Here is a 23,651-nt window from a genome sequence, read left to right as displayed (position 1 = left end):
CAATTTTTTCCAGGAGGTGAGAGAAATAGCAGCTACATAAAAGTGTAGCAAAATCCCTGGTTTCAGAAGTGCTCAGGGGGAGCTCAAAGACATGAATGTGCTCAGCCCTGCTCCCCTGAGACCCTGAGTTTCTGCTGCAACATGATGAGCATCTTCACCTTCCCTTCATCCCTGTGGGCTCTTCTCATCTTCTGCCTTTCCTGAAGGGATGATGAACTGAGGACAGCTACTGCCTACAGAAGCCAGATGCAGTCTGCTTTTTTTTTTTTATTGTGTGCACATCCTCCTCCTGCTTCATTTATGTCTTTCATCAGAAAAGAGAAATAGGTGGATAAACCTTCTGGGAGATATGAAACTCTTTGTATTTCCTTCAACAGTTCAGAGAAAGAGGCATCTGAGAAGGAAGGAAAGCTTACTCCCATGTGTCCAAGCCACCTCTCAGAAACCACATGAGCACATGACTTAGAAAACTACATTCTTTGGGTTTTAGCATTAAGAGTGTACTTAATCCCTAAAATTACCCACATGCAAGTCCTATTTAGGAGGAGACGCGTGCCAGTCAATATTTATCAAACTCCTTAAGGTCCTCAAGAAGAACAAAATTTAAATGAATCATGTCCTCTCACTCATTTAGCTCTTCATCTCTGTGCATTTCCATGCTTATCCAAAGTCCTGATTCTCACTCCAGGTTGCAGTTTGGTTGCAGTTGCTGTTATCACGTAGCTCTGCACAGTGCATTTTATTTACAAGATACTCTCTAGCCAAATGGCCAGGTTTTCCTTTGGTGGACAAAAAAACAGTGACTTGGTCTTCAAAAGGTAATAAATCTGTACATCCAGTGGCACTCAACAGCCTGAGTATGTGGAGACAGCGTGTCCCATCTGCTCCCAATGCTCTACCATCAGCAGTTTGACAGTGCCCTCCCCGAAAGGCTGCCAGCACTGTCTTTTAGCAAAGTCACTTCTTCTTTGCTGGGCCTTTGGCATTCCCACCAGCCTTTCCTGATTTTGCTTCTTCACCTTCTTTTTCACCTTTCTTCCCACCACCTTGTTTCTTGTCAGTAGCATCCTTTCCCCCCTTATCTCCCTTATCTCCCTTTTCCCCCTTTTCTCCTTTTTCTCCCTTTTCTCCTTCTTTCTTTTTGGCCCCATCCTTCCCTTCTTTCTTGGATTCTTCTTTCTGGTCCTTTTCACCATCCTTCTTCTTGGAGTCTTTGGATCCATCTTTCTTTCCCTGAGCCTTGTCCACTTTTCCAGATACAGTGGGAACTTCTTCCTCTTCTTCTTTTTTTTCTTCTGCAGGCTGACCTGTATGTGAGGATGGAAAAAGAAAACAGGAAAGCAGTTAAGTTGGGCTGACACTAGCCAGGAAGAGGGCAAAACTCCTGCTCCCTGCTGGCAAATCTTGGACACAGGAAAAATACTTCTACTGGGGCTTTGTGCAAAGAGCTGTTTTGCTCACTGGCTAGCAGATTTTCATGTCTTTGTTTTGAAAAGATAGACTAATGGGATAAAGCTGAACTGCTGATTTCAAGACCTGAGTTGTGGATCTATTGGAGGAAATGGCTCCTGTTGGTAGGAGCTAATCCATGAACATTATAAGCACAGTCCATAAGCATTTTGCAGTAATGACATTCAATGTGGAGGTGTCTCCTTCCACAAAAAGGATCAGAAACATCTCATGCGATGCAGTGCAGACCTGTCTTGGGTTTGGGCTTTTTGATTGGTTGGGTTTTCTTATTCTTTATGTACTGGGTATGTCTCTTGCAGCTGGGAGTGGACCGTAGGGATTATGCTGGGGATCTTTGCTTTCAGAGACAGACAAGCAGAAGATGGCTCGCCCAGCGCAAGACTATAAGGTAGGCTTAGCTTATGTCCTGTCCACATCCAGTCACCATGGGACTGGCTTCCCATCTTCACCACTGTAAATAATGGCAGCAACATACCATGGTCATATACCAATTAACTCTAGTGCATAGTCAGCCCTCTTCCGGTATGTTTTAACAAGCCATACTAGCTATAAGGAGCTTATAATAACTTTACTTGTGGAATATATTTACTTAGGAATATCTTAGATTCAGTGCTCACATTTCAGGTGAGACGACTCATAAGTATCACACTGGCTCTGCACACCTTAATTATTCTGACAAAGAATTCAGTGGCAGAAAACTTCTTCATCTTTCATATTTTTCTTCTACAAGTGGTTTATTTTCTCAGAAGTACTTCTGAAGTCAGAGCTTGATGCACTAAACTCTCATCTCAAGCAGCAACTTGACACTTAAATTTAGATCGTATTTCATATATTTCTCGTGGAAAGTTTTTCCTTTGCTCAAGACCAGCAGAGTATAAAATTTTGCAAAAACAAGTGAAAATGTGTTAGGTTTCCCATGGCCTCCTTCTATGAAAAATCCCCAGTATAGGACTCATATGTAAATAGATAACCATGTTAAAATCAGTCAAGATGTAGCAATGACCTGGGAGTGACCTCAGCAAATGGAGGATGATTGGTTGCTGTTTAGCTTTCTTCAGCCAGCACCTAGGCTAAGTCAAACTATTTCACACTTGTCACAGGCTAAGGAAAGATGGTGAACTGACTTGGGTGGTAATTTGGTATGGGCCTTTGGTGAGATGTCTAAACTCTTACCTGGAGCCATCGGACTCCAATCTCTGCAGGTAGTCCCAAATCTCCCATTGCTATGGAAGCCTGTAGTGTCACTTTCAAAATTGCAGCGAATCAAACCTGAATTTGTTACTTTTACCTAAAATATTCCTTCAGTGTGCACACTAAAATAAAAGATGAGCCTTTGACCTTAGGAACTGATAATACAAATGGGAGTAGAACAGTATAGATTCGTTCTTACAACCTCATGGGAAATCCTGACATCGTATATAAAAAAAAAGGAGCGGGGAAAAAACAAAAACAAAATCAAACAAAACAAGCAAAAACCACCACATTGTCTGCTTCCTGGACAAATATGGTAGGAACCAGGTGAACTCCCAAAAATATCAGCTGGAGCAGCCTCGGTCCAGAATACTTGAAGATCTCCCAGGCTGTGGACCCAGACAGTACATTTTCACCCAGAGCAAAGGCCAAGTCCTGCTTGTGCTTTGTACTTCTCCCACATGCTGGGAGACAGAGGACAGATGAATCCATTTGCATGTAACATTTTATACTCTGAACCCTAATGTCCATTTTATTTATGTCCAGTAAAAGGGCTTGCCATATATGACTCTCAAAAAAGTGCACGGAGACACATTTGGCAGTTAGAATATTCTATCATAGTAAACACGAAGTAGGGTAAAATAATGCCAAGAAATGAGAGTATTTAAGGATTGTAATATATTAATTATTAATAGCATTTGACATTTACAGAAACCTTTAAAGCATTTAATGGCCACTCAGTAATTAAAATCACCCAGGTCATCTCTCTGGCTTAGACTTACTGACTTGACTTACTGGAAGTATATAAATAGTTGACAAATACATACATTATATTTCATGACCACATAAATCAAGGTGGGTTGCCAAATGTCAGTGAGACAACTTGCAGAGCACCACACTCTGTATAGATGAAAATAACAGCACAGAGATGAAGCCCAAAGGTTTGCATACTTTCCACTGTAATGCCTAAATCATGTAGTGAAATTTTTTTGGGGACAGGATGCACACTAATCTCAGAAGGAAGGCAAACCAGTGGGTTTGATCACACATAGCTTTTGCATCTAACAGTTCAGGTGCTGACAGCTGAGTCAGACTTTCTGTCTCCCCAGGGTTGGAGACATACAAGCATTTTTAAGGCAAAAGTTACCTCTTCCACTTTAGCACCTCCCCTACCATGAAAGGAGCCACATCCTTTATATTTTCCACCGAGGATAAAGGGATAAAGTCTAGACAACTAGTGCTGATGCAGGCTTCTCCATAGATGTGAATAATTTACTTGTGGATAGGTGGCTCCCACCCCAGTACCAGTTCTTCCAGGCAACTTGGGCAGATTTATATCTGTCTAGTCCCAGAGGACTAGGAACTTTAAAGAACATGGATTCACAAACCATTACCAGATATCAGCAGCCACTTAGCAATATGTTATCCACCAGCCTTCTACCCTGCACCATTCCCGGACCATAATTCTGGGATTATCAGATATCAAAAGGTGGTCAACTACTCAACTTATATTTTAACTGGTTAAAAGTTTAGGTAGTCTATGGTGCTGCTGCCTTCCCATAAATTGCTTTCTTATGGTAATTTATTCATGAGTTTATGCTGCAATAATTTACCATGGTCTGATAAAATCTACACCAAAATAGGCAGCTTTTGAATGTAGTACATGTACACATTTGTGGGATGTAAAGGATGTAAAGGAGATCAAAAAATATTAGCGTTTTAGGGTGAAACAGCCATTCTACAGCCCAAATACCCTTTCTGTCTCTTCTGGATATTCTCTTCCTTAATTTATTGGTTTTCCAGAAGTAACAGCCAGGCAGGAAGAGGATGCAGAAGCACATGAGTGAATTTGGCTTTCTGCTATCTACAGGCATGATCCTTCACACACGCTGGGGTCTACTGATAGCTGGTCCTTACAGAGACAAAATTTAGTCTTTTGGGCAGGAAATCAAAGGATACAATACTAAGCACTTCCACGTGTGATTGCTCATACAGGTAAGAGTAGATTAACTAGACCTTTGGATGACCTTTGACTTTAAAGTAGGTTAAGAAAATTTAACTGCATGGACAAGGGCTTATTCATGTCAGTTGGGTTCAGCTCCAGAGAGTGGTCTGGCCATCCTCAGTTTATAGTATAGGCATGGTCCGATGTCTAAACACCTCTGAAATCCTGAGGTATGTGCAAGTTCCTACTGTTAAGTTCTTAGTTCTGAATTTTGCTGGTGTAGGACTAGTTTTCTACAATTATGTTATCTGCCTCTTATCACCAGTTTCATGGACTGAAGCATCACATCTTGAGTTAAGGAAACTTCCAGTTTCTATGAAGCTATAGAGCACAGGGCTTGCAGAGGCACAGGAAAGAAAAAAGTTCATAAAAAGGTATTAAGAAAACAGAAGTCAAATGCAGAAAGGGAACTGAGAAGTGGAGAGTCCAAGGTATGATGGATCTCATCAGAAAAGAGAAGCCATAGACAGACAGACAGGAAGGCAGTCCCCTAATTTCCTTGCAGGGCCATTTCATCTTCTTCTTTCACCACAGGCAGGGAGTTGAGAGGTCTGGACTGGACATGACCAGAGAGAGTTAGGAGAGTTTCAGTAGAGCCTAGGTACAGAATCAGGAAAGATGAGTGAGAGCAATGGAGATCAGTGACAGAAATACTTCTGCCATTCCAAATAGGGCAAGCCATTCATGAGTAATGTGAAACTCTGACAACTCTTTTTCTTCCTACCGACATCCCCCAACCCAGAAACTGGCCCTTAAAATGAATCACACCCTCTGGAAATTTTAAACATGAACTTCAAAAGAATGACCGGGACTTGTACCAATGGAGAAACTGTCCATTTCATTGAAATGACTGTGGCTGCTGCCACAAGTGTTGCAGATTTAGTGCATGTGAATGGGAGGGGGTTACCAAGTCATGGCAATATCTTAATGATTGTGACCAAGGATCCACTCTGATTTACACTAAGGGAGGACCTAGCCCTTTGCATTCATGCATACAGAAAGCAACCCCAAAAGAAGAGATGGGTCTCGTGTAGGTGTGGGTATGGGAAGTACCTCCAGGGATCTCTGTCAGCTCATTGAGCGGTGGCACAGTCTCCAGTTTGTCTGCATATGTCTTGGCTGCTTGCCGTTGAGCATATCGTGCCTCAATCTCTTTCCTTGTCCGGGGAATCCGGCACTTGAAGATACAGCACAGCGTGATAACTGGGAGGGGGAAGCAAGAGCATTCAGTTTAGTCAGCAGATCTCTGTCTCGTACAGGCTGGTCCATTTACAGTAGGGAGACAGCAGGAAGAAAAATTAATTTCAGAATAGTTTCTTCCAGTGGGAATCTATAGCCATTTACATCAGTAGAAGTACCTGTCTGAGGGATAAGGTCACATAGCCTAAAGCAATTGAGCTACCTGAAAATAAAGAATTACCACTTTTCAGGTGAGCTGTGGTAAAGGACTGAGCATGGACCCAGCAAAACCCGTGCAAAACATTGCCTTAAACCATACATGCCACCAGTTTTTCTGAGCATCAGAACATCAACAGATTAAATTTATTATCTCTTTGTAAATGACAGCAGCAATTAAGATGTACTGTCACCCTCCAACAGTGCGTTATTGCTAGAGGGTTCTGACAACATATCTTAGCCATTCGTTTTTGTGGTAGGTAGATGCTGGGGATGTGGACCTCCAGATGAAGAAAACAATAAGATGTTTGGCATGGAAGCCCTCCAAAATAGATCCAGAATGAAAGCTCAATATATGCCTTAACTGAGTTTCATCCAAATCCATTTAGGGCAGGACAAGAACCCAGATCTCCTGAATCTCCCTATTATGTGCTTACTATTCCATCATTCTTCTTTCCATAAGCTAGGCTTCTTTTCATGTTTTAAGGATGCAGATGAAGTTTTTTCTCCTGGTAAGATATATTTTACCTTCATGCTTAAATCACAATTTCACAATTTCCGTCTGTAAATCTAATCATGATTCAGACAACTCATTCTAATGAAATCAATATAATTTGCTTTCCTCGACCAGGAATTCACAGGCTTGAGCAGATCATTGGTTCATCATGTATTATTTCTGACAACAAAGCAGCAACTTCAGGGAAAAACCAATGAACCTCGGAAGCAGATAATCATAAAATTAGTTGGTTCACAGTCATAAACACATGTCAAGAAGCTTGAGAACTTTGTGGTCATCGTTAAAACAGTCTGAGGGATTCTTCTGTTCTAAATAAAAGCTCAACTTTCCAACCTACCTAAGTTCTTAACCTCGTTTATACAACTTATGGAAATGGGTTCTGCAGGCAGGCAAAGCCTTGTGCTTGGAAAGGTGCTGCATGATCAATTTTACATGTTCTGTCTCTTATTTTAACTGGAGTTCCCCCATGTTGCATCAACGCTACGAAAAAGGAGCAAGCATCCAACTTTCTGTACATGTCAAAAGTCAAGTAATCTCATCTGGCTTTATATCACCATGAGCAATGTATTAGACCTTTGAGACTCATATCCAAGGAAATGAGAGAAATAATCTGTATGTTTGGTTCCAAGTGTGAGCATTTCTCATTCACCCAGAGTAAAACCATTTTGCAGACAGCCTTCACAACACAAGCACACAGACCATTTGCTGGTGTAAATTTTACTCCCTAAAAGTTTGTCCTGTACCTGTCCAGCCCCTCCTAGTAAAGAGGGATCATGTTAACCAGGAAAAAACTCTGCATGACCTCTCCATATCACAAAAGAGAAAAGGGAAATAGTAAAACACATTTCTCAGGGGTTTGAGGTTGGTGTAAAATTACCAAGTGAAGTGTAGCAGCTCCTCTATCCCCCTGTTGAATTTTGATGCCAAAAATATCCCTCCCCTTAAACAGTTTGCTGCAGAGGTGCTGTAGTGGAGTCACACTCACAGATTTCTAAATGTCACAACGGGATGAGACACTTGAAGCTGAAGTGAATTGCCTAAACCAACATGAAATTGTAATAACCTGTAATTGGGGAAGCAATCAAGATGCTTTTATCCTTGCTCTTCCATGAGGGTCAGCAATGAGCTGAGGATAATTGAGCTTTTATTTGTCTTACAAAAAGAAAGCAAGGTTCTCATACGGTGTTATTGGCGGCACAACACTGGCAGCCTGAAAATGGATAATGCAGCACATCTGGAAAGCACACAGCTGGGTCTGTCCTGCTGTTCAGGGCAGCAGGATTTCACTGTGCACCTGCCCGCAGAGTCAGCTACAGCTACACTGCAACCAGTGGATGGCACAGACTTTTTCAGGATAGCAGACAAGAAAATACCCAGTCACTGGGCAAGGACTCAAGGCAAGGTCAGGCTAGACATAAGTATGCATTTTCAACAGTGACAGCAAGCAGGAAAACAATTTACTGGGGGAAATGAGGTACGTGCTTTTTCTCTAACCACTTTTAAATCAAGATCTATTGTTTTCCTGAAAGCACTCTGGAATTTAGCTAAGCCAGGAAATCCTCTACTCACATTTGAGAAAAAAATTGCCAGGAAAATTAGCACCATATTTCCTAGAGATTGATGAATGGTAAGACTGTCAGCTTTCAAGTAAAGCACAAAAGATTGGTCAATGCCCTTGAAAGTCAAGGACAGAATGCCTGCCAACATCACAGTAGTTGGCTTGGCTCTGCAGGAAGGAGCAAGGGTTGTTCTATATCTTATATCTCTACTTCTTTTCAGTTATTAAGGACAGTGATGGTAGTTGCTACATGACAATCATGAGCTGAGCTCTCTGTTTAACTTTCTAATGGAGATGAAGTGTTACACTGAGGTACTGGGGATTTATGTTGTCTTGGGATGTGAAATGATTCATAACCAGCCACCAGAGCAAGAGGCTCATGTGAAAATAATACAGTACTATTCCTATCTCCATCCCCCTTGCAATCTGTGCTTAGTGTGAGGCTCAGGCCAGGCAGGGAGCTAAGTATTGGACTGAATGCCATTAACGCTTTAAAAGAATAGGCCAATGAATAAGATTTTGGTACAGGAGCTTTCGGACACTGAAGCTAATGCCAGGAATGATCACTTCATTGCTAGTGGGAAGTTATTGCCTGTTGGATATCTTTGTTTTCCCCTCCAGGTCAGACACGGGAGACAGAGTGGGTGGAATTCATCTGCTCTGGTTTGTGTGTCCCAAATCTAGAGATTATGGTCTCAGACAGACACTCCAGGCTCCCTTTGTCACTGATGGAGAGAAAGAACTACCTCTGCAGGATGATTAATTTAATCTTAAAACAGAAATTTAAGGTGTGCCAAATAAATCATACTCTGAAGCTGCCTTTCTCTCCATTAACTACAAAAAGAGCTTGGAGTGACCAGTCAGACACAGGATTGTAGAAGAGCTGTGACCCCCTGGAGCGAGAACCAGAGGCTGAACAGTGTGCCCTAGGGCTTCCTAAATGGTGTCAGAGAACTACATTTAGGTGTGAAAATAGTTCCCTCAGTTAGAAGAGGTGAATCTCATACTTTGGAACTTAAGAGTGAAATGTTTGTTGCATATTAGAAGTTAGGATCTTTTTTAGCATAGTTTCTGTTGTGCCTGGTAGATACTTTAAGCTTTTTCCTGCTTCAGACTGATGAGATTATATTTGCTGCACTGATAAATTATCTATCAAGTGAACCAGAAAGCAGTGTAACCTGTAATGTTTCCTGGGCCTCTGTTGTTGCCAAGGTTAACATTATTTTCCACTGGAAGAGCAGAGATTTTTAAATTCTGAAGACAACCGGGGAAACTGAACATGCCTGTAAGGGTCCTTAGAGCATCCTCATCATAGAATCGGACTGTATTCTCTTCCATGAGAGTTAAAATCAAAGCAACACTTACAAAAGCTTAGTATGAGACATGGCACCAGTTGAGCATGTTAACTGATAGGCCCATGTTCTCAGGGTAGAAGAATTGCAACATTATAAAGAAAAACAAAAACAAAACAGCACTAAAAAACTCCATGAGGGTTATATGCACAATGGAAGTAGTTTAAATTAAATGTTTTTGTTTGGGGTATGAATATGTTCAGGAATATGAATTGCAACTCAGTTGAATAGTGATAACTTGATCACTTTGATTCTGGGTCCACAGGATGAAGTATTTGGGGGACCAGTTAGCTTGGATGTAACTTGAAAATTTGTTACTATGCTTTTCTCTTGGTGGGCAGATGACCTGACTTGAAGCCTCTAATGTTTGTTTTATATACTGCATTCACTGATTCTCTTATTCTCCAGGTGAATGCTTTAATCACACTGCTATCAAGCAACATTTAGTACCTTTTTTTCATGCTGTGGGTCTCCTTTTCCTTTCCAGGATTTCAGCTTTCATTTTAATTGTCAAGAAGGCTTCTAAAATGCATCCTGAGTAATCAGACAGTGCCCGTCTGATGCTATGGTGAGCTTAAATCAATTTCCATAAGCTCCATCAGTGCCCCATTAGTACCGTGGAAGGTCCATGAAAATATTCACCATCAGGGCTTGGAATGGTGACATTACTCATGGTTTCTCTGCTATCAAACTACACAAAGCAGAAGAAGAAACATCCTGTGGAACAAAATGTAGTGGGGTAATTTTCACTTCTCTCAATTTTCTCAGCTTTTCTGTATGACTAATATATGGCCTTGTGATACTGTGATAATAAGCATTTTCCACTAACTGCACAATTAAAATACAGGCTTCTCTTTTCCAATAACATGCTGTGGATTGCTTTGCTGTTTGGCTTCTGAAAATAATTTTCTCACCTATTTTTTTTTTCCCCTTTTCAGTTACCTGACATACACAGTTTAATTCATCCACCTATTCTAAATGAATGTTTCTATTTTAAATTAAAAAGTCAGGTTTGCTCCCGAATGTGGTTTTCTCTTTCCACACTGAAGACTAAAGCTGACAACATATCAAAGAATTTCTCATTGTTTCTGCCAGGATGATCATGTGAAATGTAATTTTTCAAGAAGGAAACAAATACTTAGTGGTCCTTTATGAAATGGGTATTTCAAATGAGTCAACTTTTTGTTATCTATGATGACAAAAGAGGTATTGTAAGTGATATATTTTCATTCCTCAGAATATATTCAAAAATTCTGACTTGGGAGATAACAAAAAACTCTGAGGCTTGCTCCCTTCTGGATTTTTAGTATGTTTTCATTATTTTTACGGGGGGTAATGTCTTCCTAATATTCATATCCAGTACTATTCAGGTTGAAAGAGCCGAGAAATAGCCCCAAAAAACACTCACCTGAAGTACAGGAACAGTGCAAATGTTAAACACACAATTTCCACCATAAACAATTAAATGCTTGTGACTAAATAATGGCTATGCGTTTACTCCCACTGGCTTAAACTAAAATATTTTGGTTTGTAATTGAAGCAAGCTAAGAGCATACCCAAAGGCCTCCATTGGCTTAAATTAAATATCCATGTGGCCAAGTTATCCTGTTCATGGTCTCTTCTTCCTTTTCAATTAAGTGAATTGAGCTCAACAGCAGTAACACACTTGGTTCTAGTTTAACTGGGAAGTAAATTAAAAAACAAACCACCAAACAAACAAAAAACAAACCAAACAACCAAAACCAACCAAACAACAAATAGAAGAAGGAAAGAAACAACCTGGTTCTCCTAGGAGCTGGGAAAGATGTAAATGAAAGATCTTCTCCAGAGACTGCTTGGTGAAACATTTCAGCAGAGCTATGATTGAAAACTGAATAGTTTTAGAAATTGAATGGAAATTGGCTGCAATACACAGTAGATTTGTTCTCTTTGAAGCTGAAAAAAATAGTCTACCAATGAAGCATTTAATTAACATTTAGTAAAGTAGCCTGTGCTTCTCTGAGTTGATTAGGCAGCCATTCCATTGTTAATAATGCAAGCAATTAATGCAGATGTATTCAATGTCAAGTTAACTGCAGCATTTGTGTTTAAATGCTCGTTGAGAAGCCTGGAGAGTTGCTTACTCTAGGACAACTGGGGCATCACTATTTTAAGGAAAGAGCTAGCATATTTTGGCTGTTCAAGCTACTCATGGCAGTGTTAAGAACTGGCTAATTGTGATAATGCAGTGATTGGGAAGGGCTACTAAACTTTGAAGAAAATTAGTTAGGTGGTGACTGCTTGTAGGACTGGTCCACCCTGAGTGCTCAGGTGGTGCGACGATGCTGGTGCCAGAACCAGCTCATTTAAAGATGCCACTGCTGCTACTAGAGCTACTGCTGAGACACTAATGCTTTGGGAGAGGTCTCTGAGCACGGCTTCAGAAGACTTTCCCTCTAAAAGGTGTGCAGCCATCTACAGGGCACGTAACCACATCCTGGCTGTGGCTCAAGCTTTGGATCACGTTGCAGCAATGGGGATTCGGATCCAATTTCTTCTGGAAAAAACAGAGAGACATAGATGGTAAAAATGTCATATTTAAAGTCCAGGTTGGAGATTAATTAAATGCCCTCTCAAGATCCTCCTCAGTCCTGTGTTTTATCCCACTCTATGGCTGTTTTTTTCAGTGGAAATCTAGTACTTGGATTAATGTACTAATTTCCTAGAAAGTAAAAACAGAAGCCAAAGAATGAAGAGATTTAGATTGTAGTCCCGATAGATGTGCCAACATAACTTCATGCAAAGCATGTTTTTAAATATGTCCACTTTTGTCAAACACCCTGAGGACATTCTGAAATGACTGCTGCAAGGGGCCTGGGCTGCTCCAATACTTGCTCAGCAATTCCTCTGGTGTCTGGAAATGAGGGCCTTGCCACGCTATTAGATCATTTAACCTCTCTGCACATCGCAGGTTATTATATTTAATTACTGCCTGAGTGAAATAACTTGTGTTGGATTGAATCCCACCTTACACTGGGGAGAGCTGTTAAGGGGTGGAGAGTGTGGCAGTGTTTAATCACCTGCCCTGATACATTTATTTCTCAAATTCTCATTTGAATTGACCTGACTTTAATTTCCAGACTCTGCTCTTACCTCGATCCACTAGATTAAACAGATCTTTAATAATTTTTTTCCTGTTTTCTTTCTGAAGTCCTTCAATGCTGCAATCAAGTGGTCTTTTCATCTTCTTTCCAAAAAGCTAAACAGAGTTCAGCAAGATTCTTCTTTGAAGACCTTTCTCTAGGCATTGAACAGAGGTGAGGATTTTTGGTCTTTTTGTTTCCTGCAGGCCTTTGTTTTTTCAACATTTGTTTTTTCAGCATTTGTTTTCTCAACATTTGTTTTCATACATAGGCACAAGCATCTCACCAGGACAACATACAGAGGTCAAAAAAATCTTCCTACCTCTCACTAATACATTTAAATAACTCTTTATTGCAGCATCACCCTGAACTGTGCTGCTTAACTGATTGCTTTGCTCTGGTAATAGTTATTAAATGTTATTAATTATAGTTTAGTCACAGAATGTTTGTTTCTTCTGTAAATGAGGTCTGTATTCCTGTTTCCCAACCACAGTTCCTTGCTTCTGCTGTTATTCACTGCATTTTGTTTGAATGGATTTGGCCAACTACCTGCATGACTCCTTCCATCTCTTTTTTTTCTTTTTTTTTTTTTTTTTTTTTTCTCTTAATCTTCTGTCTACTGGAAAGGAAGACAGCCTTAGCAGCAGCCACTTTGCATTTATTCTGAGCTCCTCAGTGAAAAAATATGAGCTAGGGTTGGACCTCTCATCAGAATAAATGTTTCCTTAGAAAATTTGGGTCTGAGCAATATTAGGTTTCTGGGCTAGTAAATGCTGTGGGGGGACAAAAAGAAGCAAGTAGTCACTGGGAGCTCCCTGGAGCATCCCTGCAGACCCAGACAGGGTATCCAGGGCACTTGATGACACGGGTCATCTCACCCTTAGGTAGACATCTAAAGCAACCAGATTAATTATTTCCACTTATTCTCTTATCTAGTCACTCTAGATACCTACCCTGAAGGCGTCTCTGAATAGGTGAGATGAGTCATAGTGACAAAGTCCATATAAGCTGCTTTGTCTGGCAATCTGAGCTATTAATTAACACAAGCCCTACTTCCAAAAAAAAAAAAAAAAAAAAATGCTCCTAATTGCTTATGCTTTCTGCCTCTTTCCTGAGGTCTTTTATGCTTGGTGCAATAACTCCTATGGCTAAGGTGGAACTTTCTAACCTTCTTTTCCCACCATCCCATCTTAAAGGCTGGGAGCTGGAGTGGGATTTACCATCCCAGGGGGTGAGAGGTTTGGGACTGAACCCTCCCCATTGTCCTCATACAAGGAGGAGCCAACACTGCAGCTGTGTGAGGCACAAGCTAAGGATGATTGTTCCATAGCAAAGAGAAATACCTCTTGTCAAGCATTTATTCAAGAAATAGTCAATCAGCTGAGCCTGTCTTTTCTGTCAAACTAGAACTAGCAACAGAAGACAGGATCCCAACAGCCACTGCTGATCTTGTGACTTAGGAAAATCAAAACCAGGTTTGGATCTAATCTGTGCAGCTCAGACCTGTCCACCCCAAGACCTGTCTACCCCCAGATCTCACGTAGTCCCATGGATACACACAGATTTCAATTCAGAATTAATTGCAAGCAACATATGGCTGCTACCTATGTTCGTTTGCAGCAGCTGAAAAGCAGGGATATAGGCTGTTATTTACCCTGCCCTGGGAATCTGCAAAATTCCTAATGTGTGGTGTTAGTTGGATTTTGTGTGAGATGGTGATTTATGCCTTTTCTCTGCACTGGAGAGAGAAAATGCACTAGGGCAGGGTCAGGCATGAAATTATACATGAAGGGCAAATGGGAATTAAAATTATGATGGTCTATTAAAAAAATAAATCAGATCACGCAGAGTTAACCCAGCAGGTTTTCCCAGGAAGGCTGCAAATCTGACTTCCACGTTCAGATCCATAAAGACATCCACAAGTGATACTTGCTTGTCCCACGCAGACCTCGAGCACACCTGATTTCGTGCTCTGTGCCATACAGCAAAGCAGCCTCTCCTCCCAGTCCCCATCTCTGATGCCAGAGCCTGTCTGCACACAACTCTGCGCTCCATCACCCCAGTGCCTTGACTATGAATGGTCACCAGGTGTGAGGAAGGCTGATGAAGCACGTTCAGCTTCCATCTGGTGGGGACACCTACCTAGGAGCTGTTTTGGAGCCCCAACACAAGCCAACACCTCAAGTCTTTTCCTTGCAGACTCTAGACACAGTCCTCTCTGTGTGACCTGATAGCTGTCACATTTAAAGAGAAGCCAGCCTCAAGCAATGGCATCTCCAAGGCTTTTTAGCCGATAGCGATCACAACTACTAATTTTGTAGTAGCCTTGGGTTTAAGATAATATTATAGTACAAAACAAGAAGAGCATAGGTTATTTGTTATCAAAATAATCAACAAGAAAGCATATTTACTTGTTATTAATGAGAGTACTTAAAAATAGTCCTTCCTTTGTAAAAGACATTTAACTTTCTCCTAAGGACCCCGTTTTGTGCTCAGAGCTACATATGCTGCTGCAAATTATTTTGAGGGCCTGGGCTATTTTGTAGGCACAGAAGTGCAGAACAGCACTAAACCAGAAGGAAATGTCTCATCTGTGATGAGAGGTATCTATGTGAGAATTTGGACTGCGGGCAAAAGAGGGGCTCAGCCTACTGTCCCCAGGTAAGAGCCATTGCTTGTCTCAGGTGATGTTTTCTGTGATAGAGGACAGTACTCCCCCCGCTCGCATCCATCTCTGCACATACTATTTTGTGCACCCTGATGAGTGTTTCTCATATGCTGGGCTCCTGGTGATGCCATGTTTGAAGATAAACGGCTAAAACCTCTGAAAGCACCATGTGAAGCATCCTTGAGCCAGCCTAAATTACCCATGCCTCACTGGAAACTCTGCACATTAAAGGAAACATCTGGGTAGTTTTGCCATCCGAACAGTAATGGTTATTTAATAGTGTAAATCTTTTGCCTGGCGTTTATACTTCAACACCCGCAGCAAGCTGGTAAATAAAACCTCTAACACTTCAAATTAAACTGTGCTCAGTTAATTGCATTCCAGATGTTTAACAGCTTTTTTTGGTGCTCATTAAGTAATACTTCATTCCTGGGAGCACGTTTGTTCAGTGTGAGCCTCCCTCCCTTGAACTTTCATGCTATTTTATGTTCCTCTTGGACCTCTGACAATTTCAAGGGAAAGAGTCCCAGTTTATGCAGGCAGATAAGCAAAAGCTTTGATTTCATGACTCCCAAGCATCCCTCCTGATGACAGACCTGCTTCTTCCAGGTTTCATATCTGTGCTTATATGTCAGGAGAAAAGTTATTGATGCTTATGTCTGGGGCTGCATGTTACTATTTGACTGGCATAGGTGAGAGTGGGGAAAGCATCTCCAGAAGGACACAAATATAGGGAAAAAAAAGATCAGAACTGAGCCTCCTACTTTTGCAATCAGCTTCTGCTTTAGGCCACTACTTTGTGTCTCCTCATCCAGGTAAGCCCTACTTCCCAGTAGTACTAGACCTGGTGTGGACTACATGTGAGGATGTGCAGTGAGCAAACATGTTTCCATGGTCCCAGAGGTGTTCTGGTGCCACTAGAACACCAGCACCCAATGAATTCAAGGTCCACCACTCATGGATACAAGATGGTGTAAAGTCTACCGCCAGCTTCGGAAGCTCTGGAGTTCCTTGGCATGGTAACTAGGTATCATCCAAAGCCAATTTGGACTTTGGTTTGAGTTGAGCACAAGGCATGAGCTCCTGCCTGGAACACAGCAGTGGGATGCAGTAACAGCCCTGCTGCAACCCCACCCCACGTGGGAACCTCCAGCAACATTTCCATCCTTCCTCCTCCCTCAATTTCTCCGTTCAACAGTAGAGATTCAAAACAGGATGATAAGGAAAGGGGTTTCTCCCTGCCGGTGGTACCTGAAATACATCTGATTGACCCTCTACATGAAGCTGGTATGATACAGAAGAAGGAGGACTCGGGCAGGAGCTGAGAGGCATTTCTTCCCTATTCCCATCTTCCTCTTCACCCCTCTCCCTTCTATTTATGCCTTTCACTCCAGAGGAATGTGTCAGCAGGGATGTTGAGGCATTTTGCCCTGCATCCAGATCCAGTTGTTGGATTGTTTCTGTAGAAATCAGTGGGGCATTACTCAGTGAGGTGCTTCCTGCACCCTCCTGGAGGGGGGGATGTCTGCTGTCAACAGCCCTGGGGGCGTATGTAAACAAGGAAACCATTAGACCTTGAAACCAAAGTAAAGTCCAGAGGGCTGCTTAAAAACACTGATAGTGGTTGTGATGCCAAAGAAAAGGGTGAGTCAATGGCACGGGGCAAACCTTGGGCCAGCTGCTGGTTTTCCCAGTGATGGGTCAGGACCACCCCCTCCTCCACCACAGCACTGCAGTTTGCAAAGGATAACGCTTTGGGGGGAAAAATCCTCAGTCTTTGCAGATGAAACAGGCTGTACAAGATTTCAAGGTTATGATTCAATTCCATCCCATGTGGGCGATAGTCTTGGGCCTCATTTCCCTATTTACAGCTTTCACGTGACAAAAAAAAAAAAAAAAAAGAAAAATCAAGAAACCAAACAGTGCTCTTGAGTGAATCAAATCCTCCTGACAGCTAATCTCATTTTCCTCATTTTCCTTGTCTGTTGTCTCATCAAAGTCTCTCCAAGAAAGAGAGAGACTGGTGCAACCCTTGTCTCTGCTCCTGCCTGCAAGGGGTCTCTTTTCTTACCAGCCAGCACTCAGGGAAGCAATCCAGAGCAGCTGAATTAAGCCTGGTGGTGAGAGGCAGCCCTGATAAGGATTTCAAGGTACTATCAGGACTTCTGTGCTCTACCTGGCTCAAATATCCAAAAGGGGAGGTTTCCTTTAACCAAGTACAAAATGACCAAGCTAAAATCTTGAGGGGCAGAGGAACAACAGTGAGTTGACCTGCTGTGTGTGGCATCTGAGAAAACGTTCCTTTTCCTCCCTTTCTTTACAGATTTTTCCCTGTAGAGGTTGCATTTGCTTTAAAAATGAGCTCTCGTGCTTCCCCCAGCTGTAGCAAAAAGATTTGATGTTCCGGATATTTGAGTAGATTAATAAGAATTGTGTAATGATACACACATCCATGACAGTTATGCCTCCAGCATCACCTGAGTGATGCTCTGCATGTGCTACTAAGTTATATTTTCTACTGTGGGCTGGTTTACTCCCAAAGATATTTTTTTTTTCTCTTGTGACATATCCTATCACAGAGAGAAGCAAAGGACAAAGATAGAGGTGGATGGGTCTGACAGAGAGATGATTTCATATGGCATCTGGGAAAGTTGGCTATCAGTTGCTGCAGGAAAGACAGAAAAGCCTTCTGCTAACCGGTGTGTAAACATTTAGTCTCTACGGGTTAGAGCTAGGAGTTGCTCCTTTTGGTTTTTAACCTGTCCCAAAACCTTTTTACGAGTTAGGAGATTTCCCTGGAGACTTTTTACCCATTTGAGTCGTTTGCGTTGATATATAAGATACCTTTATGTAGGGTTTTTATTTTAATTTTTTTTTTCGAATTAAATAAGGAAATGTAAGAGTTTTGGCCTTAGGCATTTTTTCTGCCTTTTATTATGTGATGATGCCATCTTGTGGAAGTTGCTAAGAGCAAGAGTTGGAAACCACACCTAGATGATATCTATGTTTACAAGCCCCGTCACTCAGCAGGAGCAGGTTTGTGGGGTGGAGGATCTGCCATCCACATTCCATGTATTTCAGATAGGGTAGCTTTAGTCTGGTCCTGTGACTGCCCTTAGCAATTATCACACATATCTGAGACTGTATCTTTCTGGAGCAACCGTCTTCTATTTCCATTTTAAACTGAAAGGAATCCAGTTCAAGTGCACCACAATGAAGTAGCTAAGGGCATTAACTTTAAAAGTTTCTTAATTCCCCTCCTCATCCTCATTTACTCCTCACCTGAATTCACATGACAAAGTAGACACACCCTTAAAGCCTTGATAACAAGGTGAGATGGTAAGCCAATGGGATCATGTGTAGCCCCCAGAAGCCCTGGGAAGGATGCTCTTCTGTCTCCTAGTGCAGATGATTAGTGCTGTAATTAGAAGTTTGTGCTACTCACTCTGACTAGAAAGGTGCTCCTGGAACCAGGAAAAAGAAGCCATACTAAAGCTCTTCTCCAGCTTTTGTCCTATTAGAAAAATAGAATATTGCCTAGCTTTCTGGACTGATACTAAGGCAGCCCCCAAGAGCTTGCTCACAGAAGAACCTGTGTCTGCTCCTGAGAGTTAAAGCTTTGCTGGTAAAGCTGGGGAACCATCAATGCTTTGGGGATCGCAAAGCAAAGGAGGAGGAGGAGGATGTTGCTGGAGCAAGATACGAGAAATTGGTGAGAACTGACTATACGATTCAGTTATTCTAATGTCAGTAAGTTTGAACCTGCCTTGTTTTGACTTGGATCACGAGACTTGATTACATAGTTGCTGTTTTCACCAAATAGTTGTTGTTTTGATAAAGATGATTGAGCTGGTGCTGTCACTTTCAAATCTCCTCTGCTCATTCAGAGAAAGTTTCTTCAAACAAAAAGGCTGTAACAGAGCAGTAGAGTCATAAAATCACTCCATTACATGTGGTGATGCACTGAATATATTTATCACTCTGAGACTCAGCAAGCTAAAACCCTGTGATCCCCTAGCAAATACTTCCCTGCTCCTCCAGTAGTATGTATCTTTTGGAGGTTGACATAACGGCCTGATTTTGTTGAACTACCTGTGTATGTTAGTGGAAACTCGAACCTTAAAGGTGATGTTACTTTATTGAATTTCACATAACCTATTTGTTTGCTTATCTAAATGCAGTTCCTTTAAAGTATTTGTTTCTCATAATTCACTGTATTTCAGTACTTGAAATAACTACACTGTAATTTTCTTCATATATTGTTTACTATGAAACATTTAATTTCTCAGCTGTCACTTGATGTGTAAATTTTCATGGGTCTTTGCTTCTTGCTACTGGTATTTTTAGGTAACAAAAAAAAAAGGTAGTTTATTTTCTTCAAGCAGTGTACCATCTGATGTGTTGGTTTGCCAGCACGGCAGATTTTTATATGCTTCTAACCTGAATTAACTTGGTAATGCCAGAGACAATTTCTAATGAACAACAAAACATTCAGACCTACCGGGTGAAAATTTCTTCACAAATTGATGGCCCCCAAATCAAAAATAAACAGCTAAATAAATCCCTTCACCAGTCTACTTGCCCCTCCCCTGCCACCAAAAAACTCCACCACTCACTCAACCCAGGACACATTCCAAAGCTCCTGCAGATAATTTTGAATGCCTATTTCACATGGTGTGTGGAGTCACTAGATTACTTGGCCATGTCTACTTTGCTCTGTGGAGTTTCTTTCTTGTGATTGTTTGTAAAGGGTGTTGTGGCATGTGATGAATTAGCATAAGCTTCATTGATGGAGAGAAGGCAAGTTGTAGGAGTAGTTATCCCTCAGACTTTGAGTGTAGGATGTGGTGTTTGCCCAGAAAGGACAATGAGGGGAAAAGAAAACAGAGGAAAATGCTTCTACTTGCTTTGAAAATGTGACTGTCTGGTTTAAACAGAGCATGGGAACAGAACAGGAAGGCTATTGGGGAGGATTGGTACCTACAGCAGCCAAAGAGGTGGTGGTGGCAACAAGAAGTGACTCGATTCCAGCAATATCAACAGAGACGACACCACACAGACCGCTGTGCTCTTTGATTAGATTAGGGCTACATCTAGATGGGGGGTTTATCAGTAAATTAAAAAATAACAGTGAGCTCTAGAAATCAGTTGTTTGTGATCCTGTGGTTTTTGAGCTGGCCCAGTAAACATGTGTTCTAAAAAAGGGCTGCTTGTAGGTGAGGGTTGGTGTTGCCTGTGGCTGCTCCCCACCAGGAGCTTGCATGTGGCCACTCGGTTTTAGAGAGTGCTCATCACTTATGAAGAATGAGAGCAGAAGTGATGCAGAAAGCTAAGGCACTCAAGACCTTCCTTCAGTCACTTTAAAATGCTTCATTGCTCCACTTAGGAATTGATTTTTTTAACAAGCCATTAGGGCCACAAGCCAGAATGAGAAGAGAATGGTAAGAAATGCCTCAACAATTTAGATGATGTATCTAAGGCCATGTGGCTGGATGATGCCCTTCCTGGAGTGGGTAAGGATTTGAGGTGATTTCCAAGTTGGTAGGATTTAACTTCAGGGACTGGGGACAAACTCTATCCCTCTTCTCATCTGGCTTTAACAGGAAAAAAAGAAGACGTTCAAGGGAATTGTAGTTGAGTCAGTGTGACTTAGTTTTGCTGAAAGAAGTGAGTTAGTGATACACTTTGCAATATTTAGTGATACCCCATTTGATTCATACCAAACTCATCTATTTTTTATTTTTTTTTTTTTTTTTTTTTGGTATGAAATTATAGCTCGCTCCAGAAGAGAGCAGAAGATCCTTCCTTTGAATTTTGATGGGGTTATGACAGTGTCTTAAGTGATATTCTCGTAAGGAAGCTCATGGTAGTAGTTTGCAATGCACAGTGAAGCTGGCTTACACTATTCCCAGGGAGTGAGCTGCAAGGGGATGGACCTGGATGAAGACACTCAGGTGGGGAATGCACCATACCCAGATAGATCCTCAAAATGTGCTGGCAGAGTGTCTGATCCCATCCCACTGCAGTCACCAGCTCTGAGTCAGCGGCTTCCTAGTGTCCTGGGTTCAAAAAAAGGAGGTGTTTAAGTCCTAAAAGCCCTGCTAAAATCAAGTTGAAAGTCTTGGCACTCAGAATAGGAGTTAGGGACCTCAACACCAGATCTGGCTGTGACTGCAAACCTCTTGAGGCTTCTTATTGCAGCAGGTGGGACAGCATCACAGGAGGTCACATAGAGTTTGTATGGTTGTGTGACAGGGCAGGACCATGGCTATAACATGCATTTGGGCTTGAATGTGGTACTGTAGCTGATCACAGTCTCAGCTGTGGCACAGCCCTGTGGTAGCTCTTCTCTGGGAGGACCTGTTGATGAGTATGTGGCAAGATGAAGCCATGGTGGCCCATCTGTGGCTCCTTCAAAGATCCCACCTGCCTCTCCCTGCTGTAAAAACCCCTCAATGTGTAGCCCTGGGATGCCAGAGGCCAAAGAGCCTCAGGCCGCGACCTCCTTGGCCATCTGGTCTGTAGTCCTCCAGGAACAAGTCCTACTTGGGGTGGTGCTGTGGTTGGTGCAAGGCAGAGAATTACAACTTACTGACTGCCAGGACAAAGATGGCAAAGATACCAATCACCTGCCAGAGGCGCAGCCCCCAGATCACCACCGTCTCCGAAGTGACAGGGTCCGGTTTCTTTTTTGGGGGTTCTGTGGTGGCCTGGGAAAGAGGGAGAAAAAAACAAAACAAAACAAAACAAAAAACGAGAAATGTGGTTTAAGATTTGTAAGGGTCCCTAAAACAGTCAGAAAGATGCCAGTAGCATAGGAGATGGTGGACCTCAGTCTACTGGCCTCCCAACAATTTGGATATCTTTGAGGAATGGAGACTTCGCTCAAGAGCTTGTATCGAAAGCTTTTGCTATCTTGAAATTTATCTGAAGTATTGCCAGTTTTTATGACTACAAAGCAAATCTATTTGCTATTATTTCTTAAAGTCTGAGGTTTTTTCTAAAGAGTCCATCTCCTCAGGTCAGGAGGAAATTTTTTATACTTTGCACTCCTATCTTTAAAAGATATTTTTAAGACTCAGCTGCAAAATGCAACATGGCTTTTTTAATTTTTTGAAAAGACTTCTCCACAAGTTTCACTGCGGTGGTATCTGCTCTGCTAGGGCTAGGTGAGAAGGGAAGGAAGAAAAAAGCTAAACGTCCAGAGCCAGTTGCTCCCTAAAGATGGGGAGCTGAGGAAGACAACACAAACAGCAGAGTAGGGCTCTTCACCACCAAGACCCCATCCCACCATCCCCAAACAAGGTGAGCAGAGATCCCAGGTCACCAGATATGTCCACAGTGATGGGGGATGTTCAAGGGTCAGCAGAGCCCATGGCCAGGCACAGGGTAAACACTAGAGCCTTGGTTTAAAGCAGGTCCCACTGGACTTGGGGTCAACCCTTGTTTCACTATCTCACAATTGGTCTCAGCACCCCAACTTCCAGGAGGAGGATGCTCTGGGTGCTTAAAAAGTAATTTCTGCCTTTCTCCTGAACCCTGGAGAAATGCTGCTGAAGAACTGCTAGATCAAATAGGACAGAAGTTTGTGCGTATGAGACGGCAGTCGATTGTTAGCTTTGGGTTTGGTTGTGTCTTTCTATTTTTCTTTTCATCCTGTAGCGTAAGACCTGCCAGGAGAACGGGATAGCTGCTTCCCTGGCTCATATTGGTGTTTTGGTGCTGAAAGATGTTGGGTCTGTTCCCCTTCTTGGTGCACATTCCCTTCCTGACCCCATACCAGTCCCTTTTTCTCCACTCAGACTTCATAGGGCCTGAGAGGAGGGGTAGGGCACGGTGCACACTTGGTTCCCACCTTCTTTAACTGTGTAGTAACTGCTGCAGGCTACAGTTACTCCACTGCCTGAAGGAACAGTGCAGGAAGGGACCAGATAATGTCTCTGCTCCACGTTGGCCTCTCTAGCTGCTATAGGAATAGCGGGTTAATCTGTTGGGCAGAGATAGCCGTGGCCATGCCTGGCTCTCTGGCACTGGGGTTGCTATAAGAAAAGATGTGAATCTTCTTTCCAATTGTCCTACTATGGAGCTCCTCCAGGCATGTACCTCTCTGTGGGCTGCTGTCCAAGGTCTGAACATCTGCACTCTGATGTTGACTTAACCCTCAATTTCTAGGCAGGGAATGCACCTCTGGAGGGGAGGAGGACTCAGAAAGTTGAGTAATCTGAGGTTCTGTGGTGGTGTTTCATAGTTACTTGGCTGCAAAGATGTGAGTGGGGCTAGGCTTCCACCTACTAAATACAGGCATCTTGTCTGAAGTGTTGTGGGGTATCCTCCATCCACCCACCCAGCAGGGCACAGGTCTTGCACTGTGTC

At 42.2% G+C, this 23,651-nt stretch overlaps 1 protein-coding gene across 2 annotated transcripts in view; it reads right to left on the bottom strand.

Moving 5' to 3' along the window:
* Positions 1 to 823: 823 nt before the first annotated feature.
* TMIE (transmembrane inner ear) overlaps positions 824 to 23,651 on the bottom strand; it is a 36,287-nt gene continuing 13,459 nt past the window's right edge. Inside the window, exons 2-4 of one of the 2 annotated variants that reach the window (XM_033011823.2) lie at positions 21,871 to 21,988; positions 5,720 to 5,869; positions 824 to 1,295 (exon numbers count right to left, since the gene is read on the bottom strand). In XM_033011823.2, coding sequence (XP_032867714.1) covers positions 958 to 1,295; positions 5,720 to 5,869; positions 21,871 to 21,988 — 606 coding nt within the window. In that variant the 3' untranslated portion in view covers positions 824 to 957. Of the gene's footprint in view, positions 1,296 to 5,162; positions 5,264 to 5,719; positions 5,870 to 21,870; positions 21,989 to 23,651 lie in introns of those variants that run through there. The other variant, XR_006166228.1, reaches the window with a different exon arrangement.

The sequence above is a fragment of the Tyto alba genome, unplaced genomic scaffold (assembly GCF_018691265.1).
Source record: "Tyto alba isolate M040663 unplaced genomic scaffold, T.alba_DEE_v4.0 Super-Scaffold_38, whole genome shotgun sequence".
NCBI classification, from domain to species: domain Eukaryota; kingdom Metazoa; phylum Chordata; class Aves; order Strigiformes; family Tytonidae; genus Tyto; species Tyto alba.
Note: the sequence above shows the minus strand (reverse complement) of the source record. Positions and strands in the feature narration are given on the sequence as shown.